This window comes from Dama dama, chromosome 5 (assembly GCF_033118175.1).
Source record: "Dama dama isolate Ldn47 chromosome 5, ASM3311817v1, whole genome shotgun sequence".
NCBI classification, from domain to species: Eukaryota; Metazoa; Chordata; class Mammalia; order Artiodactyla; family Cervidae; genus Dama; species Dama dama.
In genome coordinates this window covers 112,735,539-112,758,143 of record NC_083685.1, presented here as the reverse complement: position 1 = coordinate 112,758,143, position 22,605 = coordinate 112,735,539, and the positions used below count along the sequence as shown (strand labels likewise).

The 22,605-nt window shown below is 48.2% G+C and overlaps 3 protein-coding genes across 12 annotated transcripts in view; 1 reads left to right on the top strand and 2 right to left on the bottom strand.

Annotated features, from left to right (window-relative positions):
• Positions 1-1,455: 1,455 nt before the first annotated feature.
• On the top strand, positions 1,456-15,416 carry CCDC200 (coiled-coil domain containing 200). Of its 4 annotated transcripts, XM_061144137.1 has the most exons (4): positions 1,456-1,597; positions 3,326-3,611; positions 13,081-13,169; positions 15,198-15,416. In XM_061144137.1, exons 1-4 carry the CDS (start codon positions 1,508-1,510, stop codon positions 15,201-15,203), a joined length of 471 nt encoding a protein of 156 aa, XP_061000120.1. In that variant the 5' UTR covers positions 1,456-1,507; the 3' UTR covers positions 15,204-15,416. The 4 variants fall into 4 exon arrangements, 2 of the variants coding, with proteins under 2 accessions (XP_061000120.1, XP_061000119.1); XM_061144136.1 differs by lacking the exon at positions 15,198-15,416 and having other exon boundaries at positions 1,493-1,597; positions 13,081-13,432; XR_009693043.1 differs by lacking the exons at positions 1,456-1,597; positions 3,326-3,611 and adding an exon at positions 11,776-12,214.
• On the bottom strand, positions 6,105-12,989 carry TMEM106A (transmembrane protein 106A). 2 transcript variants are annotated; one of them, XM_061144133.1, is made up of 8 exons: positions 12,903-12,989; positions 11,516-11,742; positions 10,923-10,986; positions 9,582-9,735; positions 8,850-8,990; positions 8,695-8,738; positions 7,949-8,002; positions 6,105-7,455 (listed from the first exon to the last, which is right to left on the bottom strand). In XM_061144133.1, exons 2-8 carry the CDS (start codon positions 11,721-11,723, stop codon positions 7,335-7,337), a joined length of 786 nt encoding a protein of 261 aa, XP_061000116.1. In that variant the 5' UTR covers positions 11,724-11,742; positions 12,903-12,989; the 3' UTR covers positions 6,105-7,334. The 2 variants fall into 2 exon arrangements, with proteins under 2 accessions (XP_061000116.1, XP_061000117.1); XM_061144134.1 differs by having other exon boundaries at positions 12,815-12,946.
• Positions 13,171-22,605, bottom strand: part of NBR1 (NBR1 autophagy cargo receptor) — a 28,372-nt gene continuing 18,937 nt past the window's right edge. For 5 of the 6 annotated variants that reach the window (XM_061144128.1, XM_061144127.1, XM_061144131.1 and 2 more), the window contains 7 exons: positions 22,409-22,573; positions 22,074-22,151; positions 20,515-20,932; positions 19,979-20,073; positions 19,284-19,341; positions 18,431-18,545; positions 13,171-14,959 (listed from right to left, as the gene is read on the bottom strand). In XM_061144128.1, coding sequence (XP_061000111.1) covers positions 14,786-14,959; positions 18,431-18,545; positions 19,284-19,341; positions 19,979-20,073; positions 20,515-20,932; positions 22,074-22,151; positions 22,409-22,573 — 1,103 coding nt within the window. In that variant the 3' untranslated portion in view covers positions 13,171-14,785. The remainder of the gene's footprint in view (positions 14,960-18,430; positions 18,546-19,283; positions 19,342-19,978; positions 20,074-20,514; positions 20,933-22,073; positions 22,152-22,408; positions 22,574-22,605) is intronic. The other variant, XM_061144130.1, reaches the window with a different exon arrangement.

Sequence of the window (22,605 nt, the reverse complement as noted above, 5' to 3'; positions counted from 1 at the left end):
TCTTAGTTCCCCAACCAGGGATGAAACCGGAATTGCCTGCCTTGGAAGGTAGATTCTTCACCACTAGACCACAAGGGGAGGTCCCAGGCCCTTATATATTCTTATGGGATCCCTGAATATATGTAATTACACTTGTTTTGCTCCTGTTCATCTGTCTTAGGGGTTTCCCAAGGGGCTTAGTGGTAAAGAACCTGCCTGCCAATGGAGGAGACGCAGGAGACATGGGTTCAATCCCTGGATTGGGAGGATCCCCTGGAGAAGGAACGACAACGCACTCCAGTATTCTTGCCTGGGAAATTCCATGGACAAAGGAGTCTGGGCAGGCTGCAGTCCATGGAGCTGCAAAGAGTTGGACACAGCTGAGTGCCTGAGCATGCATGCATGCCATCTGTCTTGTGTCCATTTGATTATTAGACCAGCCAAAGAACCTAGAAGCCCAGAGGATGAATTTTTCCTCAACAGGATGCAAATTAAGTAGGATAATAAAAAATCCTAACCTGTAGCTCAGCAGTTTTATACTTAATTTCATGTATTTCTCATCTATTAATCCATTTGGTCCTGTGTGAACCCTGTGAGGACTGTAACAAGTACTACCTTTCTGGTTTTCCAGGTGAGGAAATGGGAGTCTCAGAGAGGTAAGGCTGAGCCCAAGTTCAGAAGAAGAGATAGAGGGTTGACTTGAGCCCAGCATATTAAATCCCCAGGATTAGGGTAATTTCTAATAAGCCACCATGTATTCACAGAGTTCAGACCCCAGTGAAGGTTAGTTGGATTTTTTTTTTTCCAATTAAAAAAAATTTTTTTTGTGGCTCTGCTGGGTCTTTGTTGCTGCGCTTGGGCTTTCTCTAGTTGTTGAGAGCCGAGGCTACTCTTCAGCTGTGGTGCGCGGGCTTCTTATTGCGGTGGCTTGTTATGGAGCCCAGGCTCTAGGCTCATGGGTTTCAGTAGTGGCACACAGGCTTAGTTGCCCCATGGCATGTGGAATCTTCCTGGACAAGGGATCGAACCCATGTCCTCTGCATTGGCAGGTGGATTCTTAACCATTGGACCACCAGGGAAGTCCTTGCATTTTCTTCACTTAGCACAGGGGGAGGAGATGGAGGACTGAAGCAGGAGGAGAGGGAGAGGTCAGCAGAGGGCCAGATGAAGATGCTGAAATCCTGGGGTGGGTAGGAGAAAGAAACCAGAGAGAAAAGTCAGACCACTTGGGAATTGTCCCTGGGGTCCATTGAAACTCAAAGCTAAGGTGGAAAGCTGTCTTCTACCTGCTCAGGGCCCCAGAGAGAAAGGTGCTTTACAGATGTTCCCTGGGAGGCTTGGGGAGAACACCTCCCGCCTTCCCATGGCAGGGGAGGGGGGCCGGCCCAGTTGCCTTGGTAGTGGTCACATTGTGAGGTGGTTCTGGTCGCAGGCCACGGGGTTGAGGAGAGAGGAGACAGAAGTGGTGGGGGCAGTGGCAGCCTCCTGGGCTCTGCCTTGCCCCCACCCCTCTGTCACCCTCACTGTCATGGGCAGCGCTTACCACTGGGAGGCCCGTCGGCGGCAGATGGCTTTGGACCGGAAGAGGTGGCTGATGGCCCAGCAGCAGCAAGAGCAGGTGCAAGAGAGGGGCCGGGTTCACCGGGGTCCTTCCAGGGATAGGGAGGAGATGGGGAGGGAAAACAGATCCCCAGGAAGCTATTATCTGGCGAATGTTGTTTTGCTGGGAGCTGGAGGAAAGCAAGTTCCTTTGATGTCGTAGATGTGTGTGTGTGCATTGGGGTGACTCAGCTTTGTGGTTATGCTAGGCTGAGGCCTCATGTGGGACTGAGCAGTCAGGCACAGGAGGTTTTAAAGCTGCACTGTCTGATACGGTGGCTACCAGCCTGTGTGCTATAGCCCTTGAGACATGGCTAAGAGACTGAGGGACTGAATTTTAAATTTTACATACATTTATTTAAGTATAAATTTAAAAACAAATATCCACTTTACATACTGGCAAAATTTTAAGTATGTTTGGAACAACTTGGGTATGTAAATCTACTCTTTTGATTGTAAATTATATGAACTCGAAATATTGATCAAGTTTTATTTTGTAAAACTTGCCTTTCTAAAATGAATTTGTTTTACTTTATTTTTGGCTGTGATGGGTCTTCGTTACTGCAAGCAGGCTTTCTCTAGTGCGAGGGCTTCCCATTGCGGTGGCTTCTCTTGTGCAGAGCACAGGCTCTAGACGCATGGGCTTCAGCATGGCTGGTGGGCTCTAGAGTGCAGGTTCAGAAGTTGTGCCCGGGCCTAGTTGCCCCATGGCATGTGGAATCTTTCTGGACCAGGGATCGAACCCACGGCCCCACAGTGGCAGGTGGATTCTTAACCACTGGACTACTAGAGAAATCCCTTGATCAAACATTTTTGTTATTATTAATTTATTTATTTACAGTTGTGCTGGGTCTTCCTTGCTGCTCCGGCTTTCCTCTAGATTTGGAAAGCAGGGACCACTCTCCAGTCTCGGTGCACAGGCTTCCCATTGCAGTGGCTTCTCTTGTTGCAGGGCACAGTCTTCAGTAGCTGTGGCACATGGGCTGTAGAACACGGGTTCAATAGTTGTGCTTAGGTGCTCCTCGGCATGTGGGATCTTCCCGGGTCAGGGATCCAACTGGTGTCACCTGAATTGGCAGGTGGATTCTTTACCACTGAGCCACCAGGGAAGCCCTGCAACCACACATGTTTTGAAAAATGTAATGTCTAAATTCAGGTGTGCTGTTGAGTATAAAATGCCCTCTGTGTTTTGAAGACTTAGTACAAAAACAAACACTATCAACTATCAATATTATCATATTGATTTTATGTTTTGGATGTATTGGGTTGAATAAAATACATTGTTATACTTAGTTTCACCTATTTCTTCTTCCTTTGTTATGTGGCTAATAGAAAATTTTAAATTATATATGAAAGTGAAAGCATTTGTCTCAGAATATGGTACCCATTAAATTTCTACTGGACAGTGCTGTTTCCAGGCATTTGTAAGAGATTATTCTTTACTCTCTGGCACTGCAAATGGCTTTCAGTGCACACAGCTCTCAAGCTAGGAGGTAGGTGGTCAGAGGCTGTGTTTACTGGGCAGGGGCTCTGCCGGGGGCACTGTTGCTATAGAAACAGTTTAGGGTGTGGGTGGGTGAGGCGAGATGGCTCAGGCTCCAGGCTCAGCCTTCAACTTCAGGGAACAGAGACCCTGCAGTCACCTCCGCCTCAGGATTCCCTTGTCTTGCTTCCTGCAGTGTCTCTGGCAAGGTGGTGACTGGGTGGGGTGGGAGGAGGATTCCACTTGTCGGGGGCTTCTTGCCAGGAACTGAAGAAACTCCAAGAAGAGGAACGTCAGTGTGAGAAGAAAACCCAGCCACCTCAGGAGTCCCGGCAGGAGTCGCAGCCACCCCTGGCGCAATCACAGTTGCCACCGATGCCACAGCCACCGAAGGTGCCCCAGCAGCCACCACAGCCGCCTCAGCCAAAGCAGCAAAACGCCCAAGAACGTCTTACTCAGGGCACCTCCCAGTACATCCTCCAGGATTCCCAGAGGCCAGGTCCCCACAAGGACACATACCAAGGAGAGGTTACCAACCCTCATGGTCCTGGTAAGATGCCCCGCAGCAGGAGGTAGTGAGGAAGGAGTCCCTGGTGAGGGCCCAGATTCCATATCTGGGGGAATCTCCTTTACTTGGGAGTCACTGTCTCTGAGTGGCTTTGTGCCAAGCTAGGGCGGCAGAGAAACCTGCCAACTTCCACAGAGGGTGGCTCAGAAGTTGTCAGTCCCTCCTCTAGGGTGAGGGGGATAGACAGGGGAGGGAGCCAACAGAGGGCGGGAGATGAGTTGTAGGCTTAGCAACAATACCCTGAGCCCTGTGGAGTCTGGAACAGGGACGCACAGGCTGGCTTCCTGGTAGAGAATTTTCAGTGTGGGCTGGGTCTGTGCTTGCCTTAGATAGGGGCCATGGCCTGCCTGGTAAAGAATCCAGCTGTGTCGTGTTCCGTTCTCAGAAACTGCCAGATGAGTAATTGTGCTTTATTTCCTCATCAGGTTATAAGAAATGTAGCCCAGATATGCAAACCAAGTACTCACGATTCACGGTGAGACAGATTCAGAGTGTGAAAGCCAGATAGCTTCTGGCTGCGTGTCTGAGTGTGCTTGCGTGTAAGTGTGGGGGGAGTCTAGAAAGGCTTCCTTGGCAGAAGTGGGAGAGGAGATTGAAGCTGTTCAGTCATTTCTGGATGGCCCATTCCTCTATTCCTTGCCCATAAGAATGTCTCGGTAGGCCCCACTGCTCAGCCCTAAGTGTAAGTGAAGGAGCTGACAGTCTAGCTGGGAAGGCTGGACAGGTACAAAGAAGCAAAATCTAGGGGCTGATTAGGATGGAGTCCGCTAGGCAGGAGGGAGGTAAGACCTGAAGTAAGAGGTATGGTTCTCAGCTAGGATCACCACTCTCTGGCAGCATGACTCACTCTCTGAGTCTCAGCTGCCCATCCATTAAAGGAGAATGATACCAGTTACACAGCAGAGCTGTCATGAGGACTGGATTAAAAGGGAAGGCATCTGAAGCACTTAGCTTAGTGTCCGCTAATTGTAGACCATCAAACCCATGAAGACTTTTAAGAGTCTTGGGAATTACATAAAACAGGATGAGCTTTGGAAAGGTTTTTTTTTCTTCCTGACACAGGTGCCAAGGATGGGAGAACCCGATCCTAGTCCTTTAAGATGAGGACTGGGCTATTCACTACATTTCACTTTGATTCCTTTGGCTTCAAAGGGCTTACTTAATACAGTAAGCAAAACCAGTGGGCCTGGGAACTGCTGACCTGTTTTGCCTCCTGTCTCTCCTCCTTCTCAGTCAACGAATTACATCCAGCAGTGGTGATTCAGAAATAGACACCAAGATCCCACTGGCCATCAGCAAAAAATCAGATAAGCAACCTGACCTTCTTACCACCCAGCAACACCTCCACTTCAAAAGCCAGTCCCTCCTGATCCACTCTGGCAGAGGAGCTCAGCCAGGAATAAAATGTGATTTCTTCCAGGAAAGAATCAAAGAGACTGGTCAGGCTCTGTGAGACTGGGATGAGGAGGAGGGGCAGGAAGAGGATGGAGGGAGTGTGGGAAGAAAGTGGAAGGTTAAGTCCCTGCTTCTCCAGGTAAAGCCTATGGGAGAACTTGGCTTTGTGCCCCTCAAGTCTACAGCTCCACTACTGGCCCTTATTTAGGAATGATAGGTCTGTCGGGAGCTCAGGTTCATGACTCTCATTGGAGCCATTAGCCTGGCTCCCTGGAGGATGCTTACTGAGATACAGCTGGGGGAGGAGGGGTTGTATCACACCAGAGCAGACCTGGGGCAGCGATAGGAAGAAGTGGCAGACAGGGACCCCCTGCCCCAAGTCCAGCATCAGTCTGGTCCACTGTGGGCATGCCGCTGTTGATGATGAGAGGCAGGGACAGAGATAAAGAACTCAGAGGAAAGGGGGACTGTAGTCTCAGGCACAGGACACCTGACCTTAGGAAGAGGGGGACTGGCCCCCCCAAATCCATAGGCTTCTTCCTCCCTGGGTCTCAGTTTTTCCATGTAGCAGAAACAGCTAAGAGGCTCTAAAGCCCCCAGATATCCCCCTCCCCACTTCCTGAAACTGACAGGTAGGGTCCCCCAGCCTCATCCCCTCTTCCACTCTTGACTGGTAAGGGGGGATGGTACCTGGGTCCTTTCATTGTAGCATGGCCTTTGGGTGGGAAATTAACACATTCCGGTATTTTTGCCTGGAGAATCCCGTGGACAGAGGAGCCTGGCAGGCTACAGTCCATAGTGTTGCAGAGTCAGACATGACTGCAGTGACTTAGCATGCACAAAGGAACTTCTCAGTGCAGTGTTTCTTGAGAGGAGCACTTGGGGGAGGTATGGGGAGGGTGGGGACACAGAACAAGAATATTAAAGTTGGATGGGACTTCAGAGATACATAACAAGAGAAAGGGAGAGAAGCCAGAGAAGCAGGGCATGTTCCCAAGGGGCTCAGGGACTGGGGAAGACACCTTGATGCCCACCTGGACATTAAGAAATAGGCTGAGACGGGGAGTGTCCACCAGCAGCTCCCTTCCCAATTATAGAACACCTTTATTTTTCTTTTTTAAACACTGTTAAGTACAGTTTAGTGAATACAATATAAAGCCTTTACATTTTCCGAACTCCACACAGCACAAGCTCCAGCCTGGACTTCATGGATTTTCACGCTGTTGCCAGCACCACTTTGACCCCAGTTACTCAGGCATGAAAGCGTGCAGACGGCATGAACTCCTCCCTTCCTCTTGTACCCTGGTCAGCTAGTCATCAGGTTCTGTCCCCACTTCCCTTTCTCCATCCTTCCTACTTCACATTCAGCCTTCCCCACCCTCCAAGCTCATCTCTCTGTCTGAGTGACAGGAACCACAGTAAAGGCAACGCTGGCACCATCTGACCTGTGTCCACGCACATGGGCTCAGGGTTGTGACCTCCTTCGATAAATACCTTTTAACATGACTCTGGGGCAGAGAATAATATTAATGAAAGTGTCTTATGGAGAAGAGAAGCTTTAGCTGCAGAACAGCTCTGTGTTCCTGGGGACCCAGACCATCTACAACCAGGAAGGAGGCAGAGCCAAAGGGCCTTGGCCAAAAGGTGGGCAACAAGTTACCAGGAGAGAAGCAGGCCGTCACCAGCGATCTGTCACGTGACCAAAGCAAAAGTCCCTGAGGACAGACAGCATAGGCTGATCCCTAAGTCATTTCCATCACTGGGCGGAGAACTGGAAAAGGATCCGTGGAGTCAAACCAGCTAAAATGAAAGTTTTCTCTGCATTCAGGCAGGAAGAAGGCCTTCCCTGGAGGAATCAGGCAACCACGGTGCTCAGCATAGGAAGGTGGGTGCTGCTCCATGCCTCTGAGGCAGCTCTGAGGCAGCTCTGAGGAAACTCTGGGTCAGACTTTCCTCAAGACATAACCAGAGGCCTCTGCTGCTGGCCTCTAGAAGAATCAGGCTTCTGATACTGTGAAAATCAGAGAGTGGGTGTGTGTGTGTATTTGTGTGTGTATGTGTGAGAGAGAGAGAGAGACACTGTGTGTATGGGTCTATGTGTGAGAGAGAGAGTATATAGGGGTGTGTGAGTGTATATGAAGTTAACTTCCACAGGAAGCTTCCTCTGCTGCGGGTGCATGGGGTGGGGAGGGTCTGATAAAGCAGGGTTTTTCCTTTGGCAAAGTCACTATGGTCCTACTGGGCACCACGGAGTTGTGGGAGGTACAGACCAGGCCGGCAGGCGACGGGAGCTTGAGGACAGCAGACAGGTCACGGTGGGTGAGAGACCAGCAAGTGGGGCACAGACGTGTTTCCCCGGCAGTCCACATATTCATAGCTCTGGAAGACCAGCTGCTCGGAACGGCTCAGGTAGGAATAGGTCAGGGTGCCCCTGGAGAGGAAAAGGAGGCTTTGGTACTGTGTCTGGGAGGAAAAGGAAAGCCCTGGCCCTGCTCTGTTCTCTGGGGAGGGCTGGCTTCCTGTTCTGTCATGGATCCTGGGACAGCTGCCCCACCCAGGTCCCGGGCAGCTCCACGGCTGTCCCATCAACAGCTCAGAAGCAAGGTGGACCCTAGAGGAAGGGCTGCACGTGCCACTATCAAGAGCCAACAGATTCATGGATGACTTCCTTCCCACTAGGGGGAGCAGGAGTCAGAGGTGGGAGAGAGGGGGTTCCCTTGGTGGTCCAGTGGCTACGATTCTGAGCTTCCCATGCAGGGGACTCAGGTTCAATCCCTGGTCAGGGAACTAGAGTCCACATGTCACAACTAAAGATCCCGCATGCTTAACCTAAGACCCAGCAAAGCCAAAATAAGTAACTATTAAAAAAAAAAAAAAAAAGAAGAAGTGAGAGAGGGGATACCAGGGCTTCAAATCCTACTTACTGGATGTGCAAAAGCACGTGGTGGACTTTGATTTCCAGCCAGGTACAGATTTTGCTGAGAAAGACAGAGAGGAAGAACACGGGACCACGTTTCACACTGAGCAGCCTGTCAGTTCAGAGGAGACCTGCAGTCCCAGGCCCCTGGCCTCCTTTCCATGGGGAGGGCAAGGACCCAGGCCACTCCCACCCCTTCCCGCTCCCTCTGCCTAAGGAGAGCACATCACTCCCCCAACCCCCACTGGCTTGGCCCAGGCATGTGCTGGCCATTCCCTTAGTAGAAAACAGCGAGTCAGGCTGAAGAGCCCAAAGTTATATATTGTAAAAGTGAAAGTGAAAGTCACTCAGTCGTGTCCACCTCTGCGACCCCATGGTTTTATACAGTCCATGGAATTCTCGAGGCCAGAATACTGGAGTGGGTAGCCTTTCCCTTCTCCAGGGAATCTTTCCAACCCAGGGACCAAACCCAGGTCTCCTGCATTGCAGGCAGATTCTTTACCAACTGAGCTACAAGCGAAGTCCCACATATTGTAAGGATTAACCCAATTCTAGCCTGGTTTTCATTTCAATCCCGCTCCAAACAGGCAGATGCTGGGGGCCCTGAACACTTGCACACTGCAGTCTTGGCTATAAGCGTGCAGGCTAAATGCTGGCTACAGGGTTGCTAAGCAATCAAGAAATCTGGTGGGGGTTCAAACTGGGTTTCCAACCAGGATGGAGGTGAGGGAGAAGAGATCAAGGGCTACTCACTATGTGTTTTCATCCCATATCTTGTTGGCCACTGCATAAAACATCTGTCAACCAAATGGTCATAGGGTTAGCCCCAACTGTAGCCGCCCCCTTCCCCCCACCACCTGTGTCCACACACTTGTGCGGTGTGGGGCTGGCCAGCGAGAGGGAGTCACCTGTTCAGTGGCTAAAGAGCCGATGTGGAGAAGGAGGCTGTGGGAGACCTGTCCCACCACGAGGGACAGGTGCAGAACCTCGATGGTCAGCTGGGTCACAGTGATAGGGCAGTAATTGTTATTGGAGATATTCAAGATACTCTGGGGAGGAAGAAAGGGAAAGGGAGGGGTGAGAGTAACCATCCTTGGCAAGAAGAAGTCAAACAGTTTAAAAAACCCCCAGCCTGACTGAGCCCCATCCCCAAGCGAGAGCTTCAGCTGCTGGGGCACCAGTGCCAGGAGCCTCTTGAAGGGGCTTTTAATGACACAGGGTCACTGTTAACTAAGACCATAAAAGTGAAAGTGTTAGTCGCTCAGTCTTGTCCGACTCTTTGTGACCCATGGACTGTAGCCTGCCAGGCTCCTCCGTCCATGGAGTTCTCCAGGCAAGAATACTGGGACATTAAGCTGTCTCAAAAAGCAGTCTCACCTTGCAAGGCTCTTTCTGTTCCCTGCCCACCCGGAAAGTCTCAGGCATACCACTCCCTAATACTGCTCTGGCCTCAATTCTAACCTCTCACAGTTCCAATCCTACACAATCTGTTAGGGGCTTCTCCCCAGGCTTCTGACATCCTCTGAGTGCCGTAAGATCCCTGGCTACCCATGCCCAAGGTCAGAACACAGGACAAGGGCTTCAGAGGAGTGCTGCCTGGAAGGTGGGGTCAGAGCCCAGGGGCACAGGCACCCACCCACCGTTATGTTGAGGTAGACATTGGCCTCATCAATGGCCACCGTGGAGGAGTTGAGGCCCACAGGCTGCACGGCAATTGTCCGGGGAAACAGGAAAAAGACGATGAGGGACGAGGTCACCAGACAGATGGACACTGCCAGGAACACGGAGAGTTTCCTGTGGGAAAGCAGGACCCGGGTAGGGAAGTGGAGAAGTCTGGACACAGAAGCAACCTGGCCAGGGGTGTTCAGATACTCTTCTCTGTACACAAGGCTCTCCTCTGAGTTCCCCTCACAACTGGACACTTAGCTCCTCAGGTGTGGAGGACCAGCCTAGAGTCAGGGGTGGCCCAGAGTGGGGAGAAGCACAGGACTGAGAAGCCAGCAGCTTGGTGTCCAACCCCAGCTCTCTGTACCCACTGGCCCAGTAACTCTGAACAACCCATTTAAGCCCTAAGCCTCAGTTTCCTTGTCTATAAAATGGGAGATAATTCATCGTACCTACCTACCTCATACAATCTGTTATGGGCTAACGCAGGAAAAGCCACCAATCCCTGGTCCTGGTGCGTAGTCAAAGGCTAAACCAATGCCAGCAATTGGCCAGCTATCACTGGAAGAAGTCCACATGAATTTTGAGAGTTCTGAATTTTAATACTCATATTCAGAACCAGACATCATTTGTCCATCTAATTCAAAATTATAATACACATTAAAGAGACTGCACCTTGGTAGCACCTTCTAAGGGGCACTGCCAGATTTGGACTCTGATGCAGTGGTGGGGGAAGCCTGGGTGATGGCTCCCAGATGGAAGCTGAGGACCCTGGGAGGAGGAGCTGCAGGGATTCATGTCAAATGACCCAGATGACAGACAGAGTCACAGGCCCCCACAGTGAAACTCAGGGCTGCCTCTGAGGTTCTGAAGGGTCCCAGGTCAGGGAGTAGCTGGCTTTCCATCTCTACGGGGAAGAGAACAAGCAGGTCTGAACTGCCATAGCAAAGGAAGTTCTTAGGAAAAATCACTTCCCCAAACCAATGGCAACTAAACCAATGGCAACTCCCTCTATCTTGGAAGGACTTGCAGAGTCAAGAGGTCCTCTCTGTCTTCAAGAGGGAGGCATGCTTCTTGGAAGCAGTGATGCTTTGGATACTAACTGACCTCAGGTGGTCTGCTGTGCCCTGAGATTCTTTAACTAGGAAAATCTGTGGAAACAGGGTGCTAATATGTCTGAGCCCAGTGAGGCTCAGGCTTTTGGAGGAGAACCAATGGAGAAAATTTAGTAGAGGAGGGCACATTGGGTGGGGTGACAAAGAGGAACTGCCTCCATGGGCAATGCCTGCAGAACTGGGGTAGGAAGAGGGGCTTACGTGTGCCTGGGCTTCAGCCTCTGGTCCCCATAGGGGATAAGGGCCACCAGCTGCTTCTCTATCTCTGTAGAGAGAAAGAGGGTGAGGAGAGCCACGAAGTGTTCATGACAAGTTTCCTGTATGAGCCTGCGAGAAGCACCCCTCCGTCCCAGAGCAGTCTCAGAAGCACACTATCTCTGACCCAGGGCAGGACTGGGGACACTGGCTGTTGGCAGCTTAGTTTTGCCATTTCTCGAATGGAGGTGAGATTTTCATTGACACGGGTGAAGAATTTCTGCAAGTCACCACAAGTCAGAAAGGCCCAGTTTCTTTGGAGAAACTGGTAACTTCCTGAATCCTACGGCAGGGTTGCTAAGGAAGCAGAGAGGCTGGAAATCCCCTGGGGTTGGGTGGTACAACCAGGGCAGGAGGGAGGTCTCTGCAGAGAGCACAGGGAGGGTTAGAATCTCCCTGGACCAGCCTGAAACTGGGGGACTAGGAGCCCGATGACCTAACACCATCCAGGGAGACTCAGAGGGGCCTGGCGCTGGCCAGCTGGCTGTTAAGAGCCTTTCCTGGATCCCAGGCTACTTCCAGGGCCTGCGGTTACTCACCTCGAGGAATCTCCCCACTGCCCTGGCAGGTGGGACAAGTTACAAAGCCAGCACCAGCAGCCCTCTCACAAGGCACACAGGAACAGAAAGGCTTGCTGTTGCCGGTGCTGGAGTAGCTGGCAGCCTTGCTGCCAAAGGCTGGGTCGGGGGGCAGCATCAATTTGTTCTCATCCTTCTGAGAGGCCAGCTGGGAGAAAGTCTCACCCATTGTTCAGGGATATTTTTCACTGATGAAAAAAGAACAAAATTGAGTTCGCGTGGATGTTGGGTGTCACTCTGGTTTTAGGTTTTCGATATTGGCAAGGGGGCCCATCACAATTTCAGCAAGCTCAAGCCTAAGGAAGTGAAGGTACAGAAATTCAAGCCATTACCCGTGGCTCTTAGATCATGAATCTCTGCATTTCAACTCCTCTCTTTATTGTAGGACAGCTCAATTCCCAAGAGGGAAATGCAAAGCAGAGGTTATTTCACTTTAAGGGACTTTCGTAAGTGAAAGCAGAGCACTTATTTTGTTCTGGAAAAGTTGCTGAGCTGTCACTGATTACCAAGGAAGGAAGTTAGATAGGGTTGGCTTGCAGGCAGCAGCCTTCATCCTCTGAGACAAGATGATTCTGAAGATGTCTCTCCAGCACCCCGGGGCAGAAATGCCTGAGGTCTCCCAGCCTGGGTCTCCCAGCTTCCATTCCTGAACTTGGGCAGGTACTGGTGTAATAGGAAGGTAGGGATTCTTTGGAACAAGAAAAATGAAGCTAGACTGGTCACAGATGTGGGTTAAAAAAACCCCTAAAAAGGTCGTGGAAGGGAGCATAAACTTCTGTTGCTTTCTGAGGTGGGATGGGAAAGAATGTCTGGGGGAGGGGCAACGTCTGGGTCAGTCCTTTACGAGGAAGAACCGAGGCTAAAAATCTAGATTCTCCCCTAGAGAGTGGAGTCAAATGAGTGGGCATGGTGAGCTGAACTCTGACCTTCTGGGCTAAAATAAAGGTAGCCTCATCTGGCTTAGGTCTGAGATCCCGGGCTCCTCTCAGCTGCGAGGACTTTTGGAGATTTTTGGAGTACGTCTTTGGGGACGAGAGCCTTGAGGGAAGGGTGGCTCCAGAGTCCTGGGGGGGTGGGGGGGCGGGGGGCGCGAATGCCCCGTTGGGGCAGGTGGGGAGCCGCGACTGTGGCCTACCCATAGCCCCAGCTGCTTCACGCCCTACTCTGAAGCTGGGCGTGGACTGAGAGGCTAAGATTTCATCGAAAGAGGATTTTAAGTCCCATCAGACACCCCGAGAGGCCGTTAGTAGAGTTCGGTACCTGCGTGTTGCGCTAGGAGGAGGCCCAGGAGGGGCCTGGGCCCTTGCCTCCCAGAGGAAAAGCAAAGGAATTTCTCAAAGCGCCTTACCCTCGGGCGACCGCGGCGACAGAAACGCCTGCAAAGTAGAACCGAAACTGCGGGAGCCGGGGTCTCGCCCCAAGCTTTGATTCAAAGCCTTGGGAAGCTCCGCCTCGGCTCCTCCGAACCCGCCCCCTCCCTCCCTCCCTCCCTCCCAGGGCCCCCTCCCTCCCTCCCTCCCTCCCAGGGCCCGCCTCTCTCAACACAGCGGCCAGAACGTTTCTCAGCTCTTCAAGGGCCATGCGAGGTACTGGACGAAGGTACCAGCCAGGGCAGGTAAGAGTTTCAAAGTTTATTTCACCATTCTTTAAGCGGTTACATACAAGTACAATGGGACAGACGACTGGACCCTTACAATACGACTCAGATGGTCAAGACAGATCCCGTCCCAAATCAACCCAATTAATTACACACAACCGGCTGCTCAGCCTCTACCCAGACGGCCCCATAAAAACGTTTTAAATAACGAACAGCCTGGTTGGCTTGCAGTCTGAATCCTGGCCTATTTAACAGCATTGAAGAGTTATACTGTAAATAAACATCATTATGGCTAATGATTAAATCATCATTCACTGTAATACCAACCAGGTTATATAATACTATTTTATTATCCTTCCCCCTTCGGGCTGGGGGGGGGGGGTGTCAGATTTCTTTTCTGCAAGCAATTTTTATGACTAAAATCTTTAGTGTTTTTTGTTACCTCTTTACCAGCTATACCCAAGACTCCCTTCTATAAACAGAGTAAGGACTTTGGACCTTTGTAAGCAAGCTCTTTCCCACTCACGTACCCTGGGGTTAAATTAACCAAAACTTTTTTCTGTGAGTTTGCTCCCCATCCAAGTTTTGTAAAATATCAGCCTCTTTTTCTTGTTCTAAGTTCTCTTGAACAGATTTCAAACATTCAAGAGACATTCAGGACTTCCTGAATCCCATTTCAAAACCTCACACCCACTCATCTGCCCACTCCTGAATTTTACTGATATTCACATAATAAAGTTCAGTTTTCTCATGTTTCTATACAGCCCTTGCCCACTCTACTGTAAATAAGACCTGCCCCCTGACATAAAGAAAAAAGGTAACTGTTAAATTTACTTTTTCCTTTAATAGAAGAGTTTTTTTTCTTCTTTATAGGATTAGCAAAATATTTCACACTACCTAAACTTTTTCCCTTAAATAAAATACAAATGTATGCAAAATTGCTACAATAGACACTGTTCAACAGGTGCTGGTGGGTTATTTAGCACACTCCCCGCTCCTTACTCAGAAGTGCAGAGACATGGAAGGTGGATATACTTCAACGCATCAGTGGGGTCTTTAGAAAACAACAGTTCTGATTACCGAGACTTGCAGAGAAATGACTTTCTACTTAAAAAGGGAAGAGTAACAAAATTCCTATCACATTCTAGGTGTCATTTTAATACCACATAGCTATTTAAGCTTGGGATAGGTTAAGAGAAATTATGAGAATAATTCTGGAAAACAACTTCCAAGGTTAATTCCTTTTAAAAACTGACAACAGATATCCTCATAAAAACATCCACGTTAAGCAAAGAAAAATACTCAACTTCAATACAAGCAGAAAGAAAAATGGTTCTATAGGAAGTTTAAGTTATACTCTTCAGTGCACTAAAACAAAGAAAGGAGCTTTATCAAAATCAATTGAAAAATGCTCTTCCTACAATTCACCTAATGTCTACGGTGAAAATTTAAGTTCTGGTTTTTGATTTGCTCCAAAAAATACTGCAATGCAGGTACTGTCTTGATAATTCAATGATGGGCTCTATTATAGATTCATCAGATTAAAAAATAAACAAGGGTCTCTACCCCATGCCCCAACAGAATAAAGATCATCTCTGAGCAGCAGGCAAAGTTATTTAATACGAGGTCACTCCTCAGTAGCGGTGGCTATACCAATCGTTGTTGTTGACCTGAAGGAGTTCTGTCACCACTTGCAGGATGTTGTAATTGTGTTTCTTCAGCAACCTTAGGTTCAACTGCCTGTCACAGAATCCCATTTCAAAGAGATGGGCCATCAGGGCTGCTGTCTGATCTTCAGAAACTATTGGCTGTGTAGAGTCAAGAAAAGCAGAAAAACAGTTTCTGTAAAAATCTGTATTATTTTGTTGAGTAATTCTAATCTTTCCAGATTTATTCTAAACATTAGTTAATTAGGTGCAAGACTATGGCACTCCTGTCCACCCAACACCAATGGGTCTTCTGAGGGGATAAGAAGGACTGGGAAAACTCTGTTTTGGATGAGGTATGTTTGTATCCCAAACAAGGTAACAAATGAACTGTCTTTAGAACTAGATGAAGAGATGCAAACACATTCTGGAAACCCTGTGAAGATAAAGGTGATCATGATGATGGGCCAAGGAGAAGAAGAGCTGTTACTGGAAAAAAGTCTGGGAAATTTACTCAGATACGCAGAGGAGCCAGACCAGAAACTGCTCAGGAAATGACATCCTGGGCAACCTTCTTGGCTTTTTTTTAAAAAAAGAAATAAAGAAGAGCAATTTTTTATTGCTAATTTACTTAATCTTTTGCTTTTACTTTCCTCTTTGGGCCAAGCCCTGTGATGAACTCATAACCTTCCTAAATCCTCTGAACACTTGGAACACACTGTTATCATTTACTTAACAGCTGTGTTGAGTACCAATTTTCTTATTAAAAAAAAAAAAAATGGAGACACAGGTTAGCTAGTATTTTGCAGGGTGGTTGAGTGGATTAAAGCTCAACATTCAGAAAACTAAGATCATAGCATCCAGTCCCATCACTTTATGGCAAATAGATGGGCAAGCAGTGGAAACTGAGAGAGACTTTATTTTTTTGGGCTCCAAAATCACTGCAGATGGTGACTGCAGCCATGAAATTAAAAGCCGCTTACTCCTTGGAAGGAGTTATGACCAACCTAGACAGCATATTAAAAAGCAAAGACATTACTTTGCCAATAAAGGTCCGTCTAGTCAAGGCTACGGTTTTTCTAGTAATCATGTATGGATGTAAGAGTTGGACTATAAAGAAAGCTGAGTGCTGAAGAATTGATGTTTTTGAACTGTGGTGTTGGAGAAGACTCTTGAGAGTCCCTTGGACTGCAAGGAGATCCAACCAGTCCATCCTAAAGGAGATCAGTCCTTAGTGTTCATTGGAAAGACTGATACTGAAGCTGAAACTCCAATACTCTGGCCACCTGATGCGAAGAACTGACTCATTTGAACGGACCTTGATGCTGGGAAAGATTGAAGGGGAGAGAAGGGGACGGCAGAGGATGAGATGGTTGGATGGCATCACCGACTCAATGGACAGGAGTCTGAGTAAACTCCGGGAGTTTGTGACGGACAGAGAGGCCTGGCGTGCTGCAGTCCATGGGATCACAAAGCTCCGGACGCGACTGAGTGACTGAACTGAACTGAATGGATTAAGATAAGAAAGGATGTCATTGTACTGAGCACTGTCTCTGGTATTTCTCTCTTCTACGGTTCCCTTCTATTTCAGAGTAAGTTATCCATCCTCCTTTACAGGTTAATCTTTCTGTATGAAGTTTACTTTGTATCTCATTACCTCTCAGTCACCTTGGAAATATTTTTCTACTAATTGATCTCTTATTTTGATTGTTAACCTCCTTTGCTACTGGCTCACCTTTAAAAATGTCTCCCTCTGCCTTACATGTCCCAGCTTTCACTCTCCTTTTCCCTTTGTATAGTCCAGCTATTTGAAAGTGAGGCACAGTTGTACTCTTAAAGTCCTCTCTGCTCCTTCACACTCCTCTGCAGCACCTGACATTGCTGGCCATGCCCTCCTCATTAAAACTCCCTTCCCTTCCTCCTCCTCCTCCTAGTTCTGTCTTCTATGCAGAGCCCTCCTTCTTTCCATGATCCTTAGAGGCTGCTCCTTCCTTTATCCATTCTTCCTAGAAAATTTTATCTAATCTGTGGCTCCTGTTACATCTTGTACATAAATGACTTAATTTCCAGGCCAAACTTCTTTTCTCTGTAATTCAAATGTATAAATCCAACTATACTCTGGATAACTTGACCTGGGTGTGTCTCAAATTCAACACTACCCCAATTCACCCTGATTTTCTTTTCCTTCTGCCCAAATATACCCTTTTTATATATCCTCTCTTAATGAATGGTACACTGACTACCTAAACCAGAAACTTTTATCCTTGACTTCTTTCTAGCCTTATGGCCTCCAAGTTTTGCCATTTCTACTTCTCTTCTACCCTTCTTTTTTTCTTATACGTGGATTCTCAGCTGGATTTCTTAAGGCTCCCTCAGCCTCCGCACTATGGAGGAGTGGAGTGATCTTACAAAGAACAAATCTGATCATGTTAATTACTTTCCTAAAATCCTTCAGAAGCTGCCCACGGGGCCTAAAATAAAATCCAAATCACTTAACACAGCATCCCACCTACATCACTGGTCTTTTCTCTTCTTAGAACAAATTTACCTTCCAGGTTCACATTTTCAGATCTCTTTACTGGCTACTCTCTGTCTACCCTTTCTGACTCTGACTCTCAGCAAACACTTTTAGGATGACTTTAGGCATCATCTACCAGGAAGCCTTCCTGCGCTGCACTGTGGGGCCAATATCAGACTGAGCTGTTCCACCGGTCTAAGAAAACTGGTATAGTACCTTACACTGCACAGTAAATGTGTGTGTCTTTTTTTTTAATTAGATGAAAGATTCCTTAAATTCTATAGTGCTTTGCAATTTTCAAAAGTTTCATAGACAAATGTCTGTTTACTTCTTGTTTCCCCACTTTGGGCAGGAACTGGTGTCTGATTCCTCTTGTAGCACTAGCACCCGGGAGAGCTCCACACACATACTAGGTCTGCAACAAACATTAGGTCTTTTTTCTTTCCTCCCTTGACTTAGCCAAAGTCATATAAGTGGAAAGTGGCCAAGTCTTTGTGTGTTAATCAAACACTAAATTTTGTGATACATATATCCAATGGAATTACTCAGTGATAAAAAGGAACGAATTTGAGGCAGTTCTATAGAGATGGATGAAACTAGAGCCTGTTATCCAGAGTGAAGTAAGTCAGAAACAGGAAAACAAATATCATATATTAACACATATATGTGGAATCTAGAAAGATGGTACTGATGAACCTATTTGTAGGGCAGGAATAGAGATGAAGACAGAGAACAGACTTGTGGAAGGAGAGGGTGAGACAAATTGAGAGAGCAGCATTGAAACATATATATTATCATATGTAAGAGACATACATAGCTAGTTCCTGTATAGCACAGGGAGTTCAACCTGGTGTGACAACCCAGAGGGGTAGGATGGGGTGGGGAATGGGAGGGAGGTTCAGGAGAGGGGACATTCATGTACTCATGGCTGATTCTCGGCTGCTATATAGCAGAATCCAACACACACTGTAAAGCGATTATCCTCCAATTAAAAGAAGACTAAACTTGAAGCTCATGCTTTCTATGATGACATGTGACTCTCTCCAGCCCAGGCAGATATCATTGCTTTCACTAGTGACCTGGATTTGGTTCAGGAAAATAAAACATACACTGACCTGTGCAGTGACTGGTGGTCCAGCAAACAAGGCCTTGTATGCAGAGGCAGCAACGGACAAAGCCCCCTTCACCAGTCCCCCAGCAATGCTGTTCCCGTGGTGGTGGTGGTGGTGCCTGAGGAGGAAAGCCAAGTTATCTCCCTAAGAAACACTAATTATTATCTTCCTACAAGATAGTCTGGGCTCTCATCTGGGAAAGTAAATGAGATTTCCTGGAGAAAAAAAAATCAAATGTAAAATGAGTGTGTGACTGTTTTCCTATCAGTTGTATAGTTACAAATCTAGGTCCAATGTGGGGCTCAGTTCTTACTGCTGTAAGATATGGGCACTGCAGAAAACATGTCACTCTGGTTAGCATGCCAGCTTTCAGCCCCAGTGGAAAACTAATGTGGTCAAGGGCACAGTGAGGTACTGGCAACGTGTCTGCTCAGTTACCATCTCAGAGGAAACACCTTCCAAAGGAAATGTGATTTTCTGAACACTGTATATGGGGAAGGGCCCAACTTAACACTGCCTTGAGATGACTAGGAGCAGAGAAGCAGGTTTGTCTAAGAACAAGTTACGAGATGCACAAGGGGCTGGACCTTCCTGCCCTCCTCTGTTACTAAGCAGGACCTGAACCCAAGGGCACTTCTTCCTGGCCTGGACTGGGAACCTTCTTAAACATCAGTGTTAGCCCTCTGCTCAGGGTTGCTCACGAGCTTTAGGAGAAATAAGAACAAGAAGGGATGATGGCTCTCCTCCGTCACTCTCAGGAGGGGGCATGTGCTCTGAGAGGCTCGTGTAAGCAGGGGTAACACTGGGACATCCACCTGCTTCTGAAGAAGAGGCTGCACAGGCAAGGTCCAGTTACCTTGAGTGGTCATAGCTCTTCGGTCTGCTGTTTACAAGTCCTGATGAGCCTCTGAGCTCTAAAAGCAAAAGAGCTGTTGGTTAGATGCAGCATCTAGAAATGCCTGGGATTTCCTAACTCCCAGCAGGGCTATTTCTGAGGCAGGTAACAATCTGATCACAACATTTCAAGGCTTTAATTTTTTGGCCGCACCACATGCCATGTGGGCTCTTAGTTCCTTGATCAGAAATTCAACCTGTGCCCCGTGCATTGGATGCAGAGTCTTAAATCATTGGGCCGCCAGGGAAGTCCAGGCTCTGTTTTTTGAGGAAGAGAGGGAAGCCACTTTGAGGGTCTACTCACAACTCCAAAGTGCTATTCTCTTTATTCTGTAGATGAGCAAACAGACCTTCAGGTATTATCAACCTGCTGAACCACTTCAAGGTTACACAGTGAGGAGAGGTAGAGCTGGGGCTGAACCTAGACCAGGCTGGTTCCAAAACCTGTGTTCTTTCTACTACAGCACAAAGCCAGCTTCTATGGGGTCTCATCTAATAAATATTAAGCTGGAAGACAGAATAAAAAGAGTAGGAGGGAGGAACACAGAAAAAGTCAAAGGGCAAGTTTCGCAAAACTGCCAAGAACCACAGAGTGCCTGCTTATACCTGGTTTCCATGAGAAAAGAGCACAGAGAGAAAGCTCAGGTGGGTCCTTACCTCCTCTGATCTGACCAGGGACTGAAGAAACTTCTGGTGCGGTAACTGGTAAATCCACTCCTGGGAAGCCATGATGCTGTGCACAGGGAGGACTCCTTTCAGAAAGACACAACAATGACAGTGAGTTGAGAAGGCACCTCTGGTAACAGTGGAGAAACAGCAAACGGGCACAGCAGGGCGAGATTCTCTACAGAGGCTTCACACTGCTGAGCCAGAGCACATGTCTGCATCTAGGGATCAGGTGGGAAGGGCTCACTCTTCTGTTTTCCTCTTCAGCCACAGCCAAGCTAGAAAGACTGGCTGCAGTCTGGTCACTCCCCTGCTAATTACTCAGCTAATTAAGGTTAACTAAAGCAAGTGTTTCTTTAAATACAGGATCCACAAATACTGGGAAGTACAACTTTTATTCATCAGACTTTACTATGGGAAATCGCCATTTCCCCCACTGACAGAGAAACAGGTTTTGAGATCAGGTTGAGTCCTCTCTTTATTCCACCTCTGGAGGACAGCCCAGCAGAGTGGGGTACAGATGGTACCTGGGCAGCTGTGGCGGAGGCCCCACCACCTCTGGGGTTAGGGGCACTGTGTCCAGAGTCTGTGAGGTCATAAGGATGTCATTGATGCTGTGCCCCTGTGGCTGGTTCTCCCCTCCAGGGGGTCTCTCCCCAGCTTCGACTGGTTCCTGCCCAGCCTCAATCCCAGGCTCGCCTTCAGCCCCTCGCTCCAGGCCTGGCTGTGAGAGTGCAGAGCTGTACATGGAGTCCCCCAGGGGGCGGCTGGTGTCAAAGCACTCAGGCAGGATGATGATATAGTCCTCTGAAGAAGCAGAGGACTGACTCTGAACTTCATCTTTGAGCTCATCCTCTTCCTCCACAGCAGCCTCTTCTTCAGCAATTTGGACAATCTCCTCCCTCTCGTCTGCAAGTGGTCCCTCTTCAGGTGAGGCAAATTTCACTAAAGGGTGAAAGCATCCAATTTTAAGGTACAAGCTAAGAACAGTCCCTCGTGCTTACTCTACCCTATACCAAACCTTGTGGTTCATGAGCTATAATTATGAAAGCCAGAGGAGAGGGACAAATCAGAGGGCCATATTCAAAGTCTGAAGCTGCAAAGAACCAAAGTTCATAAAAACAAGGTCAGCAGAAGCTTCTGAGTAACACCATGAACCTTAAAACAAGGAGGCCCCTTTTCTTTTCCCCTTTAGGTGACAGTTAATGTAACTGTCAGAGCGACCCCAAAGACTATACAATTCATGGAATTCTCCAGGCCAGAATACTGCAGTGGGTGGCCTTTCCCTTATTCCAGGGGATCTTCCCAATCCAGGGACTGAATCCAGGTCTCCCACATTGCAGGTGGATTCTTTACCAGCTGAGCCACAAGGGAAGACCAAGCATACTGGAGTGGGTAGTCTATCCCTTCTCCAGTGGATCTTCCCAACCCAGGAATCGAACCGGGGTCTCCTGCAATGCAGGCGGATTCTTTACCAACTGAGCTATCAGGGAAGCCCCTAACATACTGGGATGGTTTCAAATCGAAACTGCTAAACTAGCTAACAGTGCTATGAGAAGAGAAAACATCTGGTGCTAAGTACCACAAGACTGTATGACTACTTTTGACTCCTTCCCTCCTCTTCTTTGCAAAGTAACAAGTAGTCATGACAGAAAACTGGCAAAACATGGATGAGTTAAGAAAAAAAACAACAACAAACTACCGATAATTTTACTGAGACAACTACTGTGAACATTTTGGTATAAGTCCTTCTAGACTTTGTTTAGACTTTTTTTGTTATCCATTTGTACTCAAGTGTGTGTGTGGAAATACATATTTATTTTTTAAATACATAGGTTTAAAATTTGAGTGTTTGGATAGTATCTGAAATACATGAAATTGGTTCTGCCTATCTGACCTCTAGAAATTCTGCTACAAAGAAATTTATTACAGCAGAATTTAACTCTGAGAAACTTCAGCTTGGTGCTCCTGCTTCTGCCCACTATTTCCTGACTGATGCCCTTGGAGAAATGAGACAATTCAGCTGCTGAGGGTGGGGGTGGGAGGGCAGGGGAGGGTTCTCTGCTGAGGGGCTCCGTCCACTTACAAGAAGACTCCTTACTGCAGAACCCAGGCAGCACAGTTGGCTGCTGTTCCTCTGTGGCGTGCAGCTGTGATTCTGCCCCTGGGAAAGTGCAGAAATGAATTACGGAAGCTGCTTTGCTCCTGATGCACATGTAGCGTCTAAACGAACAACCATGACCCAAACTCTAACAAAGATTCCCCTGTCTCCACTCTCAGTAAAGACGAGCACTTCTACCTGCTCAGGTCTGGCAACCACCAGTCAGGCGTCACCCCAATGGGGGGGTGGGGTGGGGTGGGGTCTGGGAATTCTAGGGAGGGTGGGGTGGGGTGGGGTCTGGGAATTCTAGGGACACTCACTCTGCGGGGACTTCTGTCTGCAAGGTGGTTTGTGATCCGGGGCGGCATCCAACGTAAGGGATCGGATGACAGTCTCACATACAAACTGGGTCCCACTCAAATCATCTTCTGGTTCCTCCAAGGAAGAAATGTTCTCGGCCTTTTTCTTTACTGACACTGTGGAATCTGGAAAGGACAGAACTTTTGCCTGCACTTGG

Excerpts from the sequence above, each read along its gene's own strand:
- TMEM106A (XM_061144133.1), bottom strand. The coding sequence starts at position 11,723 with ATGGGTGAGACTTTCTCCCAGCTGGCCTCTCAGAAGGATGAGAACAAA. Across the intron at positions 8,991-9,581 it reads ATGTCTACCTCAACATAACG|AGTATCTTGAATATCTCCAA; the intron begins GTGGGTGGGTGC and ends CTTCCTCCCCAG. Across the intron at positions 8,739-8,849 it reads GCTCTTTAGCCACTGAACAG|ATGTTTTATGCAGTGGCCAA; the intron begins GTGACTCCCTCT and ends TTTGGTTGACAG.
- CCDC200 (XM_061144136.1), top strand. The coding sequence starts at position 1,508 with ATGGGCAGCGCTTACCACTGGGAGGCCCGTCGGCGGCAGATGGCTTTG. Across the intron at positions 1,598-3,325 it reads CCCAGCAGCAGCAAGAGCAG|GAACTGAAGAAACTCCAAGA; the intron begins GTGCAAGAGAGG and ends GCTTCTTGCCAG. Across the intron at positions 3,612-13,080 it reads TACCAACCCTCATGGTCCTG|GGCCCGCCTCTCTCAACACA; the intron begins GTAAGATGCCCC and ends CCTCCCTCCCAG.